Source organism: Apostichopus japonicus, chromosome 14 (assembly GCF_037975245.1).
Source record: "Apostichopus japonicus isolate 1M-3 chromosome 14, ASM3797524v1, whole genome shotgun sequence".
In the NCBI taxonomy this organism is placed as follows: Eukaryota; Metazoa; Echinodermata; class Holothuroidea; order Aspidochirotida; family Stichopodidae; genus Apostichopus; species Apostichopus japonicus.
The window spans coordinates 7944596-7965291 of record NC_092574.1 but is presented as its reverse complement, the minus strand read 5'-3'; the positions used below and the strand labels follow the sequence as shown (position 1 = coordinate 7965291).

General features: G+C 36.0%; 1 protein-coding gene across 4 annotated transcripts in view; it reads left to right on the top strand.

Annotated features, from left to right (window-relative positions):
• The window catches only part of LOC139979948 (uncharacterized), a 103571-nt gene that overhangs the window by 32048 nt on the left and 50827 nt on the right, over positions 1 to 20696 (top strand). Inside the window, exon 1 of one of the 4 annotated variants that reach the window (XM_071991209.1) lies at positions 3137 to 3413. The exons of 2 other annotated variants lie outside the window; for them this stretch is intronic. In XM_071991209.1, coding sequence (XP_071847310.1) covers positions 3304 to 3413 — 110 coding nt within the window. In that variant the 5' untranslated portion in view covers positions 3137 to 3303. Of the gene's footprint in view, positions 1 to 3136; positions 3414 to 15860; positions 16007 to 20696 lie in introns of those variants that run through there. One more of the 4 variants, XM_071991208.1, reaches the window with a different exon arrangement.

Genomic DNA, 20696 nt, shown 5'->3' with positions numbered 1-20696 from the left:
GTGACATGTTCCATATTCATGTACGTGTTCCATATTCATGTAATGTATAATTTCACTTTGAGTTCACTTTCAAGAAGAAGAAACCCAAATGACTATCTGAGTGTGACCAATCATGTGTGCAATATATATGGTACTCTGAAGACCTTTACACAATAGTTTAAGCCATATTCATGTGAAATGTTCCATACTCATACTGTACTCTATAGTAGTTTAGCAGGTACTCGCTGATTTTAATGCTTTCTGGTACAACACATTCTTTTAAAAAAAGAAAAAGTGTTCAAAATTGACCATGAAAGGAGTGGAACAAGAATTATACCTCTTTAAATTTGCTCCTCTCAGCTATAAATTATAGATTGATCTAGTTCTTGAGACTTGGGTTACAACCATCATCTTATAAGATTCTGAAGTCATCAGAAAGGTATTTGATTGGCTGCTCATCTTTCAAATTGTTCTCCCTAAGTACTGTTACTTAGCTGGTATTATTGATGTATGGTAGACAAGGCATGTCCTTGGTTATTGTTCCCTACAAGCTGTCATGCAAGAATCAACACTTAGCACACAAGGGTCAAAGGATTTGGACCTTTCTGTGCCAACAACACCCCTCTAGTACCTTAAGATGTTACTCTGTGTGGTAGTAGCTGGCGCCTTTTTGAACTCCTTCAAACTTCGCAGGAGGAATTTGTGAAGCCTTGTAACCCCCTGTATAAAGTCATACACTGTGGAATATTTGTTGATTCGATGTGTTAAATTTGGACCTGTGTGAATAAGTGGTTTCCATTAACCGCAGTACTTGAAAAGACAGGAATATTTGTTGTAATCAAAATATGTTTTTGGTTGTAGAGATGCAGGGATAATATTCTTTGCCATGGTCAACTTGCAAACATGTTTAATGACAGTTATACCCTCTACACACCGAAGAAACAGTGCAATACTTAGGGGTATCAATTTATGTTGGACTAAAATCTTGATGTCGTTAATGGGATATTTTATGAGGAAGTGTACAGACATTTTCTATATCATACAGAAAACCTGTCTCCACTAATCAATTCAAAGACTAGCATTCCACCGTTTTTCAACTACATTGTGTTTTGAAAGTGTTGCGGTTTTATTAGAACTCTGAGCGCCAAATCCGTTGCTGCAATCAGTTTGAAGAACAAACCTTTCAGCAGTCACCTTGTGACATTCACGTTGTGAATTGATTCATTGTCTGTATTGATAAGACTCAGCTATTTAAGCTATTTTTGTCTGTTCATGATATATATAGTCAACTGTTAGACAAGTGCCGGTCGCTATACTGTAGACTTTATGAATACTGGTTTCTACGGCTACTACCGAATGGACTTTGACCATTTTTTGCAATTTAAAAAAATATATCTCACAGTAATAGGTAAATGAGCTTGCCAATTATAACTCTCTCCTGGAATAACTAAATCTTTACAAGATCAGTCAGAGATATGAGCCATGGGTGAGGTTTTGGTTACTTTAGCAAGAGAGTCTTTTACTCTGTTTGCACATAATTCATGAGATCAACAGCTTAATCTGTTTGCTCTTGATTTAGTTGAGCGTAAGAAATCTCTGGTGTAGATTTAATGCTGCTCTATGACCACCTCATTTCTGAAAAAGATGGAAATAATGTCGTGTTGAATTGAATTTCACGTTCGTTCGCCGTTATCTCGACCGATTTCTGGAAGAGGGAACGAACCAGAAAATATACAAATACTGGAAAGGAAATTTATTTTTCTTGCTTTGACTGAAGATACAAGTTGTGATAAAAAAAAGTTCACAGTATGTGGATCGATTCTTTGACGCACTTTGCAGTTTTGCAAGTCAACGGAAATGTTTTCTATAGATGTGGGCGTGTTACATCTATCCCTGACACTGTATTTTTTAAACCTGAAAAGTTTTGTCTCAATCTATGACATCACCGTCAACATCTGAAAATAGAAATAACAGAAGAGAGAGAAAAGAAAACCAAAAAACAAAAGCTGAAAACAAAAGCACAAATATTAGACTTAACAAGTTGTCTGGACTCTCTGAATTTTGAAAGAATATTTCACCAGTTTCATTGTGGAAAGGAGAACAATTATGCTTCATGTTTGAGTGATTCTGTTATTTTGCCTACCTTCACACCTGATTTGGTTTGATCAAAAACACCAACCACATGTTGCAGAAACCACACTGGGCCTATTGGACTGCAATGGTGCATCTGTTGGCTTAAATTGGTACTTTCCCACAGGTCCGCCCAGGCTGTGACTGAACTGGGACAGACAAAAAAAAAAGGAAGAAAGAAAAAAACAGAAAAGACTGCACAGTGAAATCTGATAAGCGGAACACAACTTCTGTCACAGCAGTTGGTTGGTCGGTTTGGGAAAAGCTGTTTTCCTTTCTTTGCCCGTTGGGGTACAGTACACTTGGAGTACAGTAGTATACAGTGCACCCACCCATGCTACCAACTACACAGGGAAATAAATATTGGGTAAGAGCAAGGATAAGGCCAGATGACATTCCATGGTTATGACTGTTCCTTTGTGGATTCAAATATTTGTGCTAACCCAGTCAAAATTTTAGAAAGATTTTTATTTGTGGAGAAAGTTTCTTTTTCGGGTTGACTGTGCATTTAGTGGTAGTCCTGGTTTTTTTTTTTAGTTTGATTTACTTTGTCAGCTGTTGTGATTTTGTGAACAATACAGTAGGTGTGTTGCTACTGTTGGTTGCACACTAACTGACTCAGTCAAGATTAATACAGTATATAGTTTTTGGCTGCTAATAGTAATTACCACACTGTGTACACTGAGCTGCTAACTTTAGACCTAGTGAATGGTAGTTGACTATTTCTAGCAAGTCACAGTTCAACATGATTAGTTACGTTGATGTATCATGAGGGGACTAAAAAAATTCTCTTCTCATTTAGTCAGCACGGTATGTAAGTCATACAATAGTCAACTATTGATCGTTTATATAAACATAAGGGGGGAGTTAGATAGATTCAACTTTTGATCTTTACATAGTACCATGAATAACACTTCACATTGAGTACTGTTGATAAGCTGTTATCACAACCCAAAGAAGAAGAGTTCGGGGCGACGATATCATTCATTTTGGTGAACATTCTTTCAACGGATTTATTATACAGCCGAGATTTGAATTGGGAATGATCGGGCAGTAAGATGTCAATTAACATGTACACATCAATCTTAACTACCTGTTGACTTTTTTTATTGGATTCAACCGAGAGAGAGAGAAGGAATTCAGTCGTTTAAATTTGATGTGTAATATCACAATTATATCGATATAGCGGTAATTATGCTTAACGAAAGGAACAGGAGGGCTCTAGGGGAGAAGCGGAGTTCGGTTTTAAGGTCTGCTTCGTTCTCGACCACTCATGGAAATAGGACTTATCGTCCAGGAAGAAGGTAAGATTTAGGCCAACAATTTAGCGATTGAATGTTAGAATTCATTTCAGGGCTGCTGTGATGCTAGCAATATTTCATATAATTTGCTAGCATTATGGTATAAAATATGTTACAAGGACTTTGAGGAGTGTGGTAAATAATCTGATGTAACCATTTGTTCTACAGTGTGATATATATTATTGACCTTTATACAAGTTTGTATGGCGTAAAGTAAGCGATTTGAGCGGAGAGTTGGTTGTCACCACACTGGCTGCTGGTCAATCAAATTAATTTGTCACATACATTATATGGATCAATTTCATATCAAAATAGCCGTAATTTTCAAGAAGAAGTAGAAGAGTTTTGCAGTATTAGCATAGTATTTCATCATCATTAAAATGGTGTTCAGTTTTAGTTTTGCAATGTCATTATGAGTTAATTACAATGGTTGTATGTCTGTCATAAGTAGATTTAGTTACTGCTTATATATTTACACATAAAAGTTAGTAAAAGTAAATTTAAGAATTTAAGTAACAGACTGTTGTCTAGGTTTGATTAATTTCAACATGGAATAAATGTTTTGTGAGTGATTTGCTTAATTTGTGGTAAAATGACCAAAGATATCTAATTCAATAGACAGCTGTATAAAGGGACCATAATAAACAGAATCTATGTTAGATGTGCCACCATTACTGTAGTATAACACTTCTTTAAAGGTAAAACCTCATATTGACCAATTAACTCAAGGCTAATTTTGGAAATTATTTTGTCTCCTATCTATGATATTTCTTTGAGGAGAACCTTAGAATTATATTCCAAATATTATCTTAGTAACACAAAGTGGAGCAAGAGTCTTAATTTATTTGTCGCTTTTCGGTCCCCTCGAATCTTTTGCTTCCCACTTTCAACAGTCAAAATGATTTCAATAGATAGAAAAATGCAGTAAATATTGGGTCATGAGGCAAGGAATCAGTTGTGTATAGCACAGCCTATATACAGTACAGACATTTAGTAGAGCTAAACTGTTTTGTGTTGTACATATAGCTATTTGCAACCATGTACTTAAAATTGTACATAAAATATTCAAGTAACTGAACTTAGCCCTTTAGATATTATTACATTGGCTGTATAAGACTGATGACTTACAACTTAGTTTAATGTTGAATCCGTTTATGACATGCACACGTAGAATTTGGTTGCCTGGTATTATTGTAAGCGACTGTACCTATAAATTTCTTAATATCACGCTTCCTTATAAAATTAACCAAATTTTGGGTAAGACTGTGCCTTATATAAGTAGTACTTTTCTTAACAGAGTATGAATAAGTAGTATATGAAAAATGTGCCATATATGTATATACTGCATACATAATAACTTTGGGTGTTGGTGGGAAAGGGGGGGGGGATGAGGGTATGATATGGGTAATTTTCAGAGAGATGGGTTGCAATGGTGGTGACAAGAACTTTTTTCATCAAACCTTTCCTGTATGGGAACATCTCTAAAAATTAGAAACCTCAGCTTGTTCGTAATAAACTAATACCTGCAGTGCTAGCTACATGTACCCATCAACTTTCAAGTTCATCAACCAGGAGTAGTCCATTGTATGCATGAGATCTTTGAGAATGAGAATTACTGCATGACTTAAACTATTGCATCAGATGATTTCAAGTACATACAATCTGAATATGTTGTACTGTACAATAAACAGCAAGTGACACAAATTTGAGCCCGCTCAATTATTAAATGCAATGTAACAAGGGTGCTTAAAACTCTCTCATATAAAGTATTGTTTAGATAACTCTAACATGTCAGAAACACTGGACATATCAGTCACACCCCTGTGTGTGTATTTATATCTTCAAATGCAAAGCAGTTTATGCCGGAACCAATGATCATATTAATCTAGCACTTTCAACCCTGTCTCCTCGTAAACAGAGCACTTTACCTGTCTCTAAGTTCAGTTTCCTTATGTCCTTAAATCCTTACAACTTTAAGACTAAGTCTGTTACACTATTGAAATCCTGACAACTACAAGACTTAAGTCTGTTACACTATATATAATATCATCTGCGAGGCGTGTGCCTGCTCGCTGGAGATCGCCATGCCCAGAATAAGTCGCACACAATCCCTCACATGTCCATTGTTACGTAGTCCTACTACATTTGTCATTTAATCGTTTGTCTTCATGTCCATTTTAACAAATGCTACTATTAACATATTCTCCAAAGTTTGCACAGGCCCATTCATTAGGAAGATGTTTACTCGTTGATTTATCCCAGGTAAGGCCCTAGGTAGATAACTTGTCAAACACCTTTAAAACATGTCAGGCTACCTTTGTTAATTCCCTTTGTATGTAATCTTTGGTTGCTAGGGCAAGTGTAAATTGTAAACCACTCACTCTTCCCTTATCCTCCTTGAAAAGATGTGATATTGACTTTCTTCTTTGTACAGGACTCCAGGATAGCATGTGGGGAATAAAGTTTGACCATCATATATAGCATGAATGGGAAAATAAGTAGTACTGTTAGAGATATACTACAGTAACTGTGTATCTCACCCATCTGACTATCCTAATGAATCTTGGAATTAGAGTTAGGGGTCATATTGTATAGGTCATGGTCAGGTCAGGTCATGGTCAGGTATACTATATCAGGGAATGGATAATATATATGTCAACTGATTATGGAGTGATGGAAATAATTTTAGGGATGCTACATACTGTATAGGTAATGGATAATATGTGTCAACTGATTATCCCTAATGAGTGATGGAAATAGTTAATATTTGGGATATTACATATGATAATTGGATACTATACAGTATATGTCAATTGATTATCCCTATTGAGTGATAGACATTGTAATATTAGGGATATTACATAGGATAGTTGGATAATATATATATATCAATTGATTATCCCTATTGAGTGATAGACATAGTAATATTAGGGATATTACATAGGATAGTTGGATAATATATATGTCAACTGATTATCCCTATTGAGTGATAGACATAGACTTAGTAATATTAGGGATATTACATAGGATAGTTGGATTATATATATGCCAATTGATTATCCATATTGAGTGATGGAAATAGTAATATTAGGGATATCACATAGGATAGTTGGATAATATGTCAATTGATTATCCCTATTGATTGATAGACATAGTTAATATTAGGGATATCACATAGGATAGTTGGATAATATATATGTCAATTGATTATCCCTATGGAGTAATGGAAGTAGTAATATTAGGGATATTACATAGGATAATTGGATAATAAATATGTCAATTGATTATCCTCGGGTGAATAGAAATATCCTGATTGAAGGGGGGTGACAAGTATTTATCCTACCGCAATATTCATTCAGTTGGTTTTATTGCTTTTTGTACAAGAAAATATTTATTATGACAATGTTCAGATTTAACTTAAAAAGGCCAGAATGAACTTCAAGCAAGGATTGACAGTTGGTCGGGTCATCAACCTTCAGTGACATTAAGCCAACAGAATCTTTACCTCTTTATAATTGTAATAGCCTCACAGTAAGATTTTTTTTTTTTCAAAGAATTCTTGTACACTCACTGCACAGTGAGTGACATTGATATTTATATAAAGCAGTTGAAATGTTGAAATAATTCAAACCAATGTGGGAATAACTGGAGGGCATTCCAAAGGCAATTTAATTCTTCTCAAGTGATGAATTGATAGAAACCACAACATTACTAAACCCTGGAAGAGAACATCATACTTTTGGACAAATTTGCAAACTTTCTTCTAGAGTCTTTTGATACATTGGTTAAGTTTTTTTCTTCTGATTTCATATCACCACATGATATGGTTAAGTGGTGAACCTAACTGGGGAATAGAATTTAGTATTTATAATGTCAATCACATCTTCCAGGAATTCTTCTCTCAAAAGGTTTATTTCTAGAACCCTTGACTTCCGAAATGCTAACCGCCACTCTGCTCTGTTGATGTTAACCAGTTTAATGCCTACTTACTGTAGTTTTCACCACTTTTGGTGGATATATTTTACTTTTTATTTTTGAACAATAAGACCATGGCAAGGCTGATTTCAGAGGGTTGTTCAACTTATTCAGTGTTCCAGAGAATAAACCAAGGAACATTGTTGGTAAGCCACACCCATCATTAAAGTTGTGGTATGTTCAAGAGCTACCCACTCCCCTTTTGTCAAATTTCCGCACACAAGGCGGCCAACTGCTGCCGTTCGCAAACATCACGGCAGCTATCTGGTTTTGATGCTAATCACAGTCGGTTGAGTCCGATACCAGTGACAAGTGCTGTTTTATCAGCTGACTTTCAAATACTGTGAGGAAAAAAATAAGGGTCATATTTCCAACTTTGTTCATTTGATTATTTTACGTAATTGTGAGACAACATGAATTTGAAATAATTAATAACTGCATAGTTAATTATTCATTTAATTAAAACAATCTAGTACAGGTAGGGTGTTTGATTGGTTTGTTAAATTGTAATCTTTCAGTGATATATACAGAAGAAGGGTTCAATGAAGTTGTCAGACATTGATAAGACTGCAACCACTAACGGCTCTGTTTCACACTGAGTTTGACTAACTGTGAGAAATAATGGATCATATCTCAATTAAATGTCATAAGATTAAAAAAAATAATAAAATATTTGTGGTACAAATTTCGTTGGCGTAAAATACGAGAGAGCAATAAATTCTCAGTTTGGCATCGCCTAAGGGTTAAACTTTAGTGCTCTCTTTTAAAGCCGAATTTGATTATATTACGTACTAAAGACTCTATCCACTCGTCATGTGACCAATCTAGGCAGAATCGAAAAATGTGCGTGGCGGCCCCCCACCAGGGGACATCTTTTGTTTTAAAAAGATTTGCCGCTAATTCATTTAGACCTCTTGTCAAGTACTTCTAATGGGAGTCTGTATAGTATGGGCGGGACTCCCTTCTGTGTTGTTATAATGTCTCCACTGACAAGATGAATTAACATTGACTTCATGATTCTCAAAATGTCATGAGTCAACTTGTCTGCTCTAGGGATCAAACATTTTCAAATTTCACACAGAGTTTAACCTTTAACAAGTGGTTTGCAAGTCTCTCAGTTTCTGATAGAATCTCTACCTGACCCCCTCCCTGGTTTATTGTGGTTTGGATCTACTACACATGTGGACATCCAAGAAATAAATTTAGTGTTTAATGCACTTTAAATTGAACTTTGATGGTCCCCTCATATGGTTTATTATAAGATGCTGAAAACTACTAAATAGATTGTTGTCCAAAAGTACACACCAGTTAGATGTACCTCTATATCAATGTGACCATTTTGTTTCACATGTGATTTGCTATGTGATGCTAGAGATACGCCAGATAGTAGGGTGCTACTTTGTGTCATTCTGCTGTCAGGGAGCTGGAACACTAGATGCAAAACATGTAAAATGTACTTATCTTATTGCTTACATGTCTTCTCACAACCTCAGCACTCTTCTTTCAATGTGAAGAGTGTAAGTTTGCAAGTAAGGAAAGACAAAAGAGGTGACGTTTTTCTTCGAAGTTGGCCATGAATAAGTTTGGAGCAATTTTATGTACCAAGCACTGCTAATACAAGTATATTGCTGTAATAAGTTAAATTGCCAATCCCGTTAAGTTGGTTTCTCTGACAGGTTCAATCGTTTAGAGTGTAATTAACAGAATTCCCTGATACTTAAGCACTAATTAGTTGCCCTGAGATATGATTGTTACATTTAACACAAAAGTAAACACAGATTCAAATCCATACAAGTACCTAATATTTGCAATGAAGGTGGAACAATAAAAAAGCTTTAAGATGTTAATGGCCTTCTTCAGTTATGTAATGATGGCATGACCAAACTATTAAGGTTGTATCTAGGCCATGGAATCAGTATACTTTAATAATTGCCTTGCAAACCCTTGCAAACTAACCTTCGTTTACTTAAAATAATAAAGTCACCATTTTAAAGGGTCATTGATAGTAAGTTCCTCTTTCCTCTTGACCTTAATCCCCTAAAGTCTGTACAAGGTATTAACAAGATTAACCCAATTTGTCATCTTAAGCCTATATGTATAGCACTCTAAAAATGACTCGGCTTAATTTGAACCCGATTATTAAATAAAAAGTAAAATTATGTCAAAAAGATTGAGTATATTAATTGCCATTATACTAGTCAACTAGAGCAGAGAATCAAGAATTCAATCAGTTTTATAAGTGAGAATCATTTAAATTTCCATTCATTCATACTTAGTAAAGATTCCTAAATCCTATTGGTCCATTCAGGTCAGCTGACCGTGGTTAATCCTGTGAGTAACGCACGGTAAAATTACGGGGCATCACTTTAATAAATCTTTGGTTATATGTAACCAAAAATGTTTTGTTTTATGATTTTTCCCCCACACAAATGGTAGTGTATGAATGAACGGGGTTAATCAACGGTCTAGCGTGCGTTACTCACATGATTAATGCACTCCGGGTGTTAAAGCTATGGCTGGATGCACGAGGGCGGAGCATCGCTTGCATTATCCCCCGATCGTGCATTAATCCTGTGAGTAACGCACGCTAGACCGTTGATTAACCCCTTATTCAAAGTTCATTCTTCATACCCCTGGAAAGGTTTTTAAGACCGTACAAAATACCAATTTGTTAGGTAAGTTTCGTAGGAAAAGATTAAGACAAGTCTGATTTGCAATATATGCATCATTTGATCTCATCCTGTTTGATAAATAATAGCTCAAGTTCACTAAATTTAAAGTTCACACGGGCATTTTCGTTGAATTGATACAAAAGGCACATTATTTTAGCAGTAGCAGGAACATGCTATATATAGTGCCTTGTTGTTTTTAACTGGAAAATGCTCGAAGACTGCTGGCAATTAGCCAATAAAGTACCCTAAATTTGGAGGCTCAGTTTTTAACATTATAATCATGTCGCTGGAATCAGTTGACTATGAATAGAAGAAAAACTTAATATTAATAGAATTTACGTAATTTAACTGTTTGTGTATTTTATGTGTGTTTTTTAATCCAGTGTTTATTTCTTGTAGTTTGGTTTGGAAATTGAGGGTTGGTTGCCACAGTAACAGTAGTTTACTCTTTTTACAGTGCATACCGATCCGTGTATATATCGTTCAATTGGCTACTTCAAAGACAAAATGAAGACAACTACATTTTTTCTCTAGTATATGACATGAGTCACATGACCATTTGGCTTTACTTATTACTTTGCTACTTCTCTCAAATCTGTAAAAATTGACATTTTTGACCGTCTGTATAACCTGAAATTGCTAGTAATTGTTTTCATTTTTTTCAGCGCATAAGAGAATATACTTTCTAGTACCATATATAGTAGGCAAGTACAAGGAAATGGAAGAAATTTAAACCTATATCTTCTTGCATTTAACCCGAATATGCTTTTTATTCTCTGTATGCCTTTGTTACAGGCTCAGTGATTAATACCAATTTTCAGTGGATATATGTGACATCCCTGTAGGTTTTATGACCCAAATTGTATTTATTGTGAAAGAACAGGATGTTTAATAGTAATTTGTCATTCTTTATTCTTCTTACAGTATGTGGGTGAACAGTGCTATATTTAGCAGTGTTTACTTTCATGCATTTTATGGCCTTCTGCTGGCCAAAAAAAAAAAAAGAGTAAAATACTAGTAAAATCAAGTGATTCTTTTTGGAAATTTTGTCGTTTACGATAAGTGTGACAATTAACTAAATATAACTTATATATATTATTACAATATATTAATTTTCATTAGCCTTTAAATTAAGATTTAATTTCAGCGTTTAGCATGTGTGCGTTGGTGTTCCAGTTATCTTATTCACTTATGACTTTGGTTTTCTTCCACCTTTGCATAAATACATATTACATTACAATGTGTTGATAATGTGTCGCAGCTCAGAAAATTAAATAATTTAATTTATGCGCATAATCTACCAGTCTCATCTTCTCAATGGTTGGTTTAACACATTTCTGTCTCTGCAGTACACTTTTCCATCTACCTAGTCTTTCAAATTTGGTATAAATTAATGTTGACATATTTTCCATCTCCAGACCCCAAACTTATACAATTATTAGAACTAACCCTATTTAAGCAGAAGGCCTTCAAGAATATAATGACGGGGCTGTGAAAGTTGGTGCATTGTGGGTAGTCAAGAAAGAGCATGTTTTAGATGCTATATATTTAGGTATGCTAAGAGTTCGTTATTGTTTTACAGTCGACATATAAGATGAAGTTAATGCCAAAAGGAGGAGGAAAACCAGATTGGAAAAATGCAAAAAGTAGAGACTTGATTCAAGTCTGGATGGTCACTAGTAAAATCGGATATTTCGATCGACATAATTCTTTTAAAGAGTTGGGAAAGTTCAGGGAAGCATCACATCGATTTGGACGGAGAGCTATCAATTTGTTAATTTTGGTCCCAGTATATTTTGGAGCCTTTGGATAAGTTTGTGTCTAGTATACTTACATTATGTGCATGACATTAGGTTTGTTAAAAGTTTTGCAGACATTGTTTGTCATTTAACCCATCTCGGAAGTATGATGTCACTCTTTTGTGTTTTTCACTATAAGATAACATCGGCGCCGAGAAGCTTAAACAAGACAGTACTCTGTGAGGGCAATGTACTGAACGTAGTAAATCACGATTCAGTTTGATACCACTGGTGTCAAAAGTGATTCTAATTTTAGAAAAGTAATTTGGCAACATAAATGTAATATTAGACCAGAATTAGAGATTAGAAATAAATACATCTCCAGTTAACATTCCAAAGGTGAGAAAGTCAAGAGTCAGGACAAGAAGAAGAAGGAAGAGAAAGAAAGAAACAATATCCAGTTCAATATTTGCTTAAAGTTAATTCTAATAAATTGCTATGGGATGTGGTCGATTCACTCAATTGGTTTCTTTAATTGGCTGTTTGGATAATCCATTCTCTGCACATTTTACCCCATGTGACGTGACTCTTCTTCGGATAATGCCAGGATCGATCTTATGAAATCAATAAAGAAGTTGTTACCATCAGGGCTCCATGTCATTCCAGTGAACCCTTCTGTGTCTGATGTGGTACAGTATATATATGTTATATATCTTCTGCGTTAATCGCGCGTCACCTTACCCTTTTGTTCATGGAGTCAAAAGTTGACATATAACTCTTTTATTATAGTTGGGGGGGACTAGGTTACATTCCAAGCTGCAGGTGGCCTCCCAGCTACCAGAGACTTAAATCAATAGGGGTTAAATAATTGCTGAGCAGCCAGCACAGTGAGGGAGATCTATACCCGAGCCCACTGTTGCATGTCATTGCCTGTTCTCGTGTTGGCATCTTTTTGTCATCCAGGGGGGACGAGGAATGTCAAAAGATTTTCACCGGGCATGGAAATCAATGCGTTTAACATTGCCGCAAATATATGCCTTCCGGAGTCGAATTCCCCTGCTGGTTGATACAGACAGACAAAGTACTACACCTCTGGGCTGTAAGAGCTAATCTTGGCAACCCCTTTTTCTATGAGTGGGGAATACCTGCTTTTGTGATCGGTTAAGGTGAAAGATCAAAAGGTTGCGGAATGGAACATCTATTAGAAACAGCTGATGGGAACAAGTTGAGACATGAATGAGACCGTGTTTTAACAGCCAGGCAAAAGTAACAATTGAAAACTGTATCCATTGTCAAGGTATGTTTTTAATAGTTTTCTCCTTTATTCAGTTGGCGATCTTTTCCACCTTTCCAGTTAAAAATCTTCGGTATTATACATAGCAGATTCTTATTAGAGTGTTGCGATTTTTTTTGGGGGGGGGGGACGGGAGTGACCTTGAGGTCAAGATTGGTATGTACTGCAACATATGTTACAGAACTGCATATATTGCCTTACATGTGCGAGTTCGCAGAAATTCTAGACTTTTGAACATCTCAGACTGAAATCTGAAAGTGAACCTTGATAAGAAATGTGTGCTACATTTTTTCAGACTTTGTATGCGCTTGCTGTGATCGGCCTTCCCCATCCCTCCCTCTATCTGGCCTTCCCCACCCCCCCTCTATCTGACAGATAGAGATGCATATTTTGTACCAGTATCCTTAATAGTGATACTAGATCTATGAGGTATCATAGAGAGGTGGAGGAGCTAGACCATTGTAAAATGTTGGTTTCAAAGAAGTTTGTCTTTATAACATGAGATTTATGCTGAAATTACTGGCATATTATCCAAATCTTTTTATCTGGTAGAGTGGTAACGTCACGGAGGAGTGAGAAGCACGTGAGTCATATTGTGAATTGAAAAGGAATAAATATTATTATAACTGAACGGCAACAAATTTTAGCAGTAATGGATAAAGAATACAAATGGTTTTGAAAATTCAAACATCAAGAAATTTAATGGACTTAATATCTTTCTTATTGAAGTCCCCCATCCCACCCTCCCCCCCCCCACCCCTCCAACTCCCCTTCAAGTTATACTTCATATAACATAATATGTTTTCCATATAAATGTCAGTGCTCAGTGGAAAATTGACAGCTTTGATTCCTTGATGCAAGGTATTTTACATTCTTAAATTCTACGAGATTTGTATTTGGGGGGGGGAGGCGGGGTGGGGGAAGGAGGAAGAATGGCAATATACCTCATAAACATGCAGACAATATGTGGAGATGAAACACACAAGATACAAAGCTTTATAACATTAATTAGCAGCAATGATTTGAACCTACTGTACTCTCAAATTGTGAGTTGTGTTTTGTGATGGCCCTGTTTGGGATCTGTGCATTTTCAAATCTGATAGATTTCAAGAGAAACAGAGAACTGACTGGTAAATTATCAAATGGCCCAGTATATTAACTGTGCAGTGACTATTTCTAACCAATGATTACCCTTGGATCGTTAAGTCCCGACCTGACAAATAACATCATGACTCTGTAAATAGGAGCAAACTTCAACATCTCAAATTGTGGTTATCTCTTCAAATCTGTCATAAAAGAATCTGAATGTGTATTTTGCGTGGTTGTTTTTCCCATTTTTTTTGCTTTAATTCTGAGAATTGGCTGATGTACAGTAATAGAAGCAAAACAACCTTCGGTCCTCTACAGGGCAATGAACCATCTGATATGGACTTGGAAGACTTTGCTGCAAACATTATTGAGAGTGGAGACAGTTTGTGTGATAATGGAAACTCAATATCTTGTGATGTTAATTATAAATTTATCTCTGTAAAAGAAAGTCTTGATGGGTAATTCTTTAGACTTGTGCCTTTTTGTATGAACTTTTACCTAACAAATTTCTCAAAAGTTAAAAATAACAAATTAAACTTTATTATTTTTTGCTGTAAACAATAACACACTTGAGGACACTTTCAGCTCAGCCAGCTGAGTAACTAGATTAACTGAATCATCTGCAAATATGTACTTTACAATTAGTCAGGAAAATGAAGGAAAACAATCCTGAGAAAACATTCCAAAATAAAACTGCGGTCACTTTAACTTCAGAAAATTTCCCCGTAGCAAGGCGCGCCAGTAATAAAGCTTGTTGACTCCTGCTGTTGTTGTTGTTTACATTTCTTTGTGACTTCTTTGCATTCCAAGTCTTCATGGAAGTCCCTACCAGCATACTGTGTTTGGGATAAGATCTAGTTTATGGATACCAACCCTCCTTGTAAACAAAAAAAAAAGAAGGAACTCTGAAGAGGTCTTTTGTAGGTCAAAAGATTTAACTCTCTTCTTTCTAACTGTTATCTGAATCGTAAACAGTTTGCAGGAAATTTCCACCTCTGTGGTCAGATAATGGGGATACAATTTTTGATGTAATCAAGCAGAGAGATCATTTGGTAAAGAAAGGAAGGAATTCAATTCGAGAAAATGAGGGCAAATCTTACAGACAACAAAGTAGTCGCTCCTTGCTTGCAAAGAAAAGGAACCCTTTTTGCACTTTGTTGCTGGCTGGGAAATCTTGGGATTTGAAGAATGCCAGTGACTGACCTTTTGGTGAAAGTCGAGATTCAAAGAGAACCGTTTTTCTTCGGCTGGATATTTTTGAGTCTGGGGAGGTCTGCTCGGAATTGTACTTGTTTCTGTCATGGGGTTATTCTCCTCTAGGCCAAACACAGCCAGGGAGAATTGATTGGCTGGTATTATTTTAAAAACAATCTTTTGCACAAAGGGAGGGTTTTAATTGACATTCTGATTGTGGAAGGACTGCAACCTTTTCAGACTTTTGACTTTTGGTAAAGTTTTGTGTAACTTGTTTTTTTTTTTATGCTTTTTGTTCCATTTTGAGGAAATCGTTTTTGACAGACATTTTGGAGGACATTGTTTGTCTCCACAAACACATTTTGGAGGACATTGTGTGTTTCCATGAACACATTTTGGAGGAAATTTTGTGTCTCCACGAACACATTTTGGGGGACATTGTTTTTCTCCATAAACACTTAGAAGTTGATTCAACCTTTTGGTTTGGATGCTCATTCTAAGAATGTCAAATTCTTTGTTATCATTCCCAATTTTGGAACATTTGAATGCCGTTTTTATTGAGGAAGATCTTAATTCCTGGGCAAATTTAATTTCTACCTGGACAGTGCAGATATTTAATCCTCGCCGAAACGGGTACGTAAAATGGGATAATACTATTTAACTAAAAACAAAAATCAACGTATTGAGTTGTTTTATATTAATCCGTTATGCTATCTGTTATTAAAATGCCATAACAATTAATGTAGTTCATTAGGCCGCCATGTCAAGTTAAATTTCAAAATATTGAAGTAAAATGTAAATATAGGAAAATTGTCTTGTTAGTTTATTTTTTTGGTTTTCTTTTGTAACTGTGGTTTATAAGTGATATGAAATTATCTCGGACTGTATCAATCCATTTCATTGTCTGGGATGAATTTGGTGATTTAACAACCTCTCCAAAATGAAGAAAATGTTAAATGGGAACAATATTCACATGGTTAGAAAGAGAAAAATATGAACTATGAGGACAATTTATCCAAAGCTTCCACCAGACAAAATACTTTAAGGCTCAATTTAAACTCCCATTTACAGTTCAACTTCTACATGATACATCTCAATTCATATTTCAGAGAGTTCATAGAAGGTTCTTAATTTGGAAGCTCTGAGAAGTCTCTTTGCCATCACAATAAGGTTTTAGAATTGATGAGTTTAAACTGTAGCCATGTATTCAGTTAAGAGCAGTGGACAACCTGGTCATCACTGTGTTAGGCATTACTTTGTAAGGGTACCCACCGTGTGTCCACAAGAAGATGCATTGTTGTGAACGAATGAATATTCTTCCTTTGTGGTACCCTATTACACTAAGAAATACCCTGTACATGGATATTTGTATGGGGTCACAATAATGTATGTACTTTACACAGAAAAAAAAACTCTGTACGTGGATATTTCTGAGCCAAAATGTGGATAATTGTATGGGATAATTTTAACATATATCCCTAATGATTATTCAATAGGGAAATTCTGAACTTCACTACAAAGGACAGGCATAAAGTGGTAAGGGGTGAGAAGAGGGTGCTATAAGGTCAAAAGAGAAGTAAGACTAAGCCCTCCTGGTTTATTGACATTGTAAGACTTGGGGGCGACAGGCATGCTTTATATGTCCTGATCCGTAAATCAAATAGACATGAGACCTTTAATAATTCTACATTGATCATAATATCTGTGAACTTGAAGTTTGAACCTATCATGATATATAGATTAAATTACAATCCTGAAAGATCAACAACAAAAAGTTGCAACTTTCCCATAGCGTAATTTTTAACTGGGTGTGTATATTATCAGAAACAAAGAATGCATTATAAACGGATTAGTCATAGGCTCAAAGCAGAGTCGATGTTTGTCTTTAGAAATCAGGGTGTACACATGATGGCATTTACCAATATTGTAAACATTCTCGAAGTTCATGAATTCATATCTATATTCATCAATATAATCTTTAAGCTGTAAAACACTGTAGATCTCACAGATCACAATATAATTATGTTTAATTATCATGGTTAGATCTGTATTAAAGATATTGTTGATAATGTTTCTTCAAAACAACTCTTTTGATGATAGATAACACTGTGTGGGAGGAATACAAATATGGCATATAGGAAAGTTAAAGAATCAAGACTACCGTATAAAAATGTTTCCCGAAAGGTGATGAGAGCGGTATTGACGGAATTGGCATGCACAGACTCTTGGTATGTGACCTGATTAATTCACTTTGGCTTCGGCTTTGAGTACAACGTTTCTGTGTGCTGCCAAATCTAACCGTGATATTAGTAATTTACCGACTTTGTACAGCAGTCATTGCCGAATGTGCAATCAGCGGTTCCCCTTCACAATTTGGCAAGGTCGGTAACAGTGACTCCATAGTTTTCTTTTTCGGGAAACCAAAAATGACAAAGTTAAGCCAGAAATTGTTGGACAGACATACACCTTAACATATAGTCACAACAGGATTTGAAGAAAATTTGTTCCTCTTTTCGTCCACTCCTATAGTTTACCATCTCTTTTCCCTAATTCCAAAGTTTTCTCTCCATTACTCAGCCTTCAAACTGATGTGTGGTGTGTTGGTGTATTGATGTGACATTGGTGAATATTTAGTCAATTTGCTTGAAAGAAGGAATAAATCGAAGCATCTTCTAAATCTTTGTGACGAACAGCCTCTCAGATATCTCAGTAAAATTGTACTCTGTTTGACAGATCTATGTGAGCATACAAAGGATCAGACCTTGCAATTCTGATCTTCTTTGGGGGGGGGGATGAGGGGGAAGAACACTGACCCTGTAACTGCCGTGAGGGCAATAAAGATTGTAGTGTGAATGTTCATTGTATATCACTCAACCAGTGATGTCCAGATGGTACATTATAATTTACTTCGCTCCTCGCTTACTGTCTCCTCACAAGGTTGTGAGGAGACAGGTAAGCTTGTCACTCGTAAATTTTTAAACCAGTAAGTTTTATGATGTTCCATTTTCACCTAGATGCATTATTCACAGACCAGTGCCAGTACAAGCTGTCTGTGGTACTTTCCATTCCTATCATAACTATTAAACTCATTATGTAAATAACCTTTCTGACCTTCTCACGCTCGATTATATCTCTTTGGTTCGATGTTGATCCCTTCGCACAGGGTTGCATAATGTGGAAGCATCCTGGTAGGGTCAACGTTATTTACCTCTCTGATGGAAAACAAAGTCCTCATCTCGTTTGCATTCTCAAATGTGAACGAATCGGCCATTATAAAGATTGTTATGAATAGAGAGATAATCAACTATCAATTCCAGCATACAGTATGTGGCTTAGTGATGGCATACATACAGTATATGGCTTGCATAGGTTCAGTTCTAGCAACACTATATCTCTGATAAGGAGGAGTGGTTTTCTCAGCTCTTTGGAGAACTACTGTAATTCAAAGTCAAGTGTCTTAATCTACTGCGTCGTCGAGCTTATATGGTAATGAATGATGGGCGGGCTTGTAGGCTCCCCTATTATATTTTTCTATTTATCTATCTGTGTAAAAGTATATATATGCCCCTCTGTACACTCCGACATATGGTATGAAAATAACCACATGCATTAACACTGAACTGTGAAAGTTTTCAGCGTTTACATAGCTCTTCATCCATTCACTTTCCTTGGGCAAACATCATCATCAGAGGTTTGTTGAAAACAAAACAAAAAGATGCTAATGTCATGAAAGGATTAACCACTGCCCTGGATGGTAACTGAGCTGATCCTCTTTCCATTCATCCCATTGTAATCCTCCCGAAAAGTTGACAAAAGACCTGGGTAGGATTTCTTCACAAAATCCGTCGGAGATCATTGTCAAGTTTCCTCACACGGTAAATATTTGCTGTTTTTGGATTCGCTTGACAGAGGGCCTTGAGAGTCAATCCTGCTGTAAGGGTGGCGACAAAAGGTTGCTCCTTTTGAGTTTTGGTGGCATTCAAAAGAATTAAGGTACTATGCCCTGGTCAGACCGTTGTTTATAGATTACCAAAGAAGAAAACGATGGATGGGTTTCATTATTTCATAGTCTTAAGTTGCGTGTAGAGTACGTCATCGAGCCTTTTGTTGAACTATTGGCGGGGTGACCTAGTGAAATTTCAGATCGTGGATGCATTGTCTAAGAGAAGCTCAGGAGTAACAGTTAGAAGATGTTTTATAATATACACTGTAGGTAATTGTGAGTAGGTTGTGGTAGTATGCTGGTACGTGGTTGAGAAGATCGTCGTCCTCTGATCTGCAGTTCGGGGATGATCACTCTTAGATCCAGGTAGACTTTATTAAACATAAATACTTGCAGCTTGTTTCCTGTAGTAATCACCTGTAAATATCAGTGAATGGATTTGCAATTACCAGAGAGGTCCATCTGTACATGTCGGTATGGTACTGTATAACGTAGCAGCTGTAGCTACAGTAGCTGTTTAGATTGAAAATGCATCAAGACCTCAACGTACCTCTCTGGCATATTTGTTGCTTTCATTTTACTACCACCGATTACATTCACTATATGTAGTGGTCAATGTACATATTCGTGTTAAGTTCTGTCCTGTTTAGTTTCTTTCTGTCTAAACGGTTGCAATTAGCTGGTAATGTTTAATTTCTTTCCATCTAAAAGGGTGCAATTAGCTCTGCTGGTAATGGTCATTGGTCATAACAGCATTCATTCCCAACTCTTAGTGAAGGCTGAGCTGGCTATAGCATGATCAGTTGTTTTCTCCCTCATTTCCATGGATTATTAAATTTCAAGATTTATGTGTTGGGGCTTGGAATCAATGCTTTGAATAATAGACGTGGTCAGATTTGATTTCAACAGAGCTTTCCTTCAAGTAGTTCATACCGGAAACTTACGATGCTATAAAACGTTTCTGAAATAGCAGTTGTGAAAGTTTATATGCAAGTCTTAGATTGCCTGGAATTAGTTCTGACCCTCTGATTATTCTGACATTGAAGAGTGTTTTATTCAGACATTCAGGTAAGTATCTTACTCACAGGGTGAGGAAAATGTGTTTAAGAATGGCTGAAAATTGTTTCTTTTGAAGGAGACACAAAACAGCTAACCATTATCTTTAACTTATATGACAGAGATCATTATGATCATTAATAACTCCACCGAAAACAGCTAAGCAAATGTTTGCTCCGTTTGGAAGATATTCTACGTAGTATAATAAGTCGTAGTGACTGCAGGGTGCTGTCATTTTGTCAATCTGTGATGTCATAGTTTACACTTGGATCTGAAACCTTTTACTTACTTTTTGTTTTCCCTTTCATATTTCCAAGGAAACAT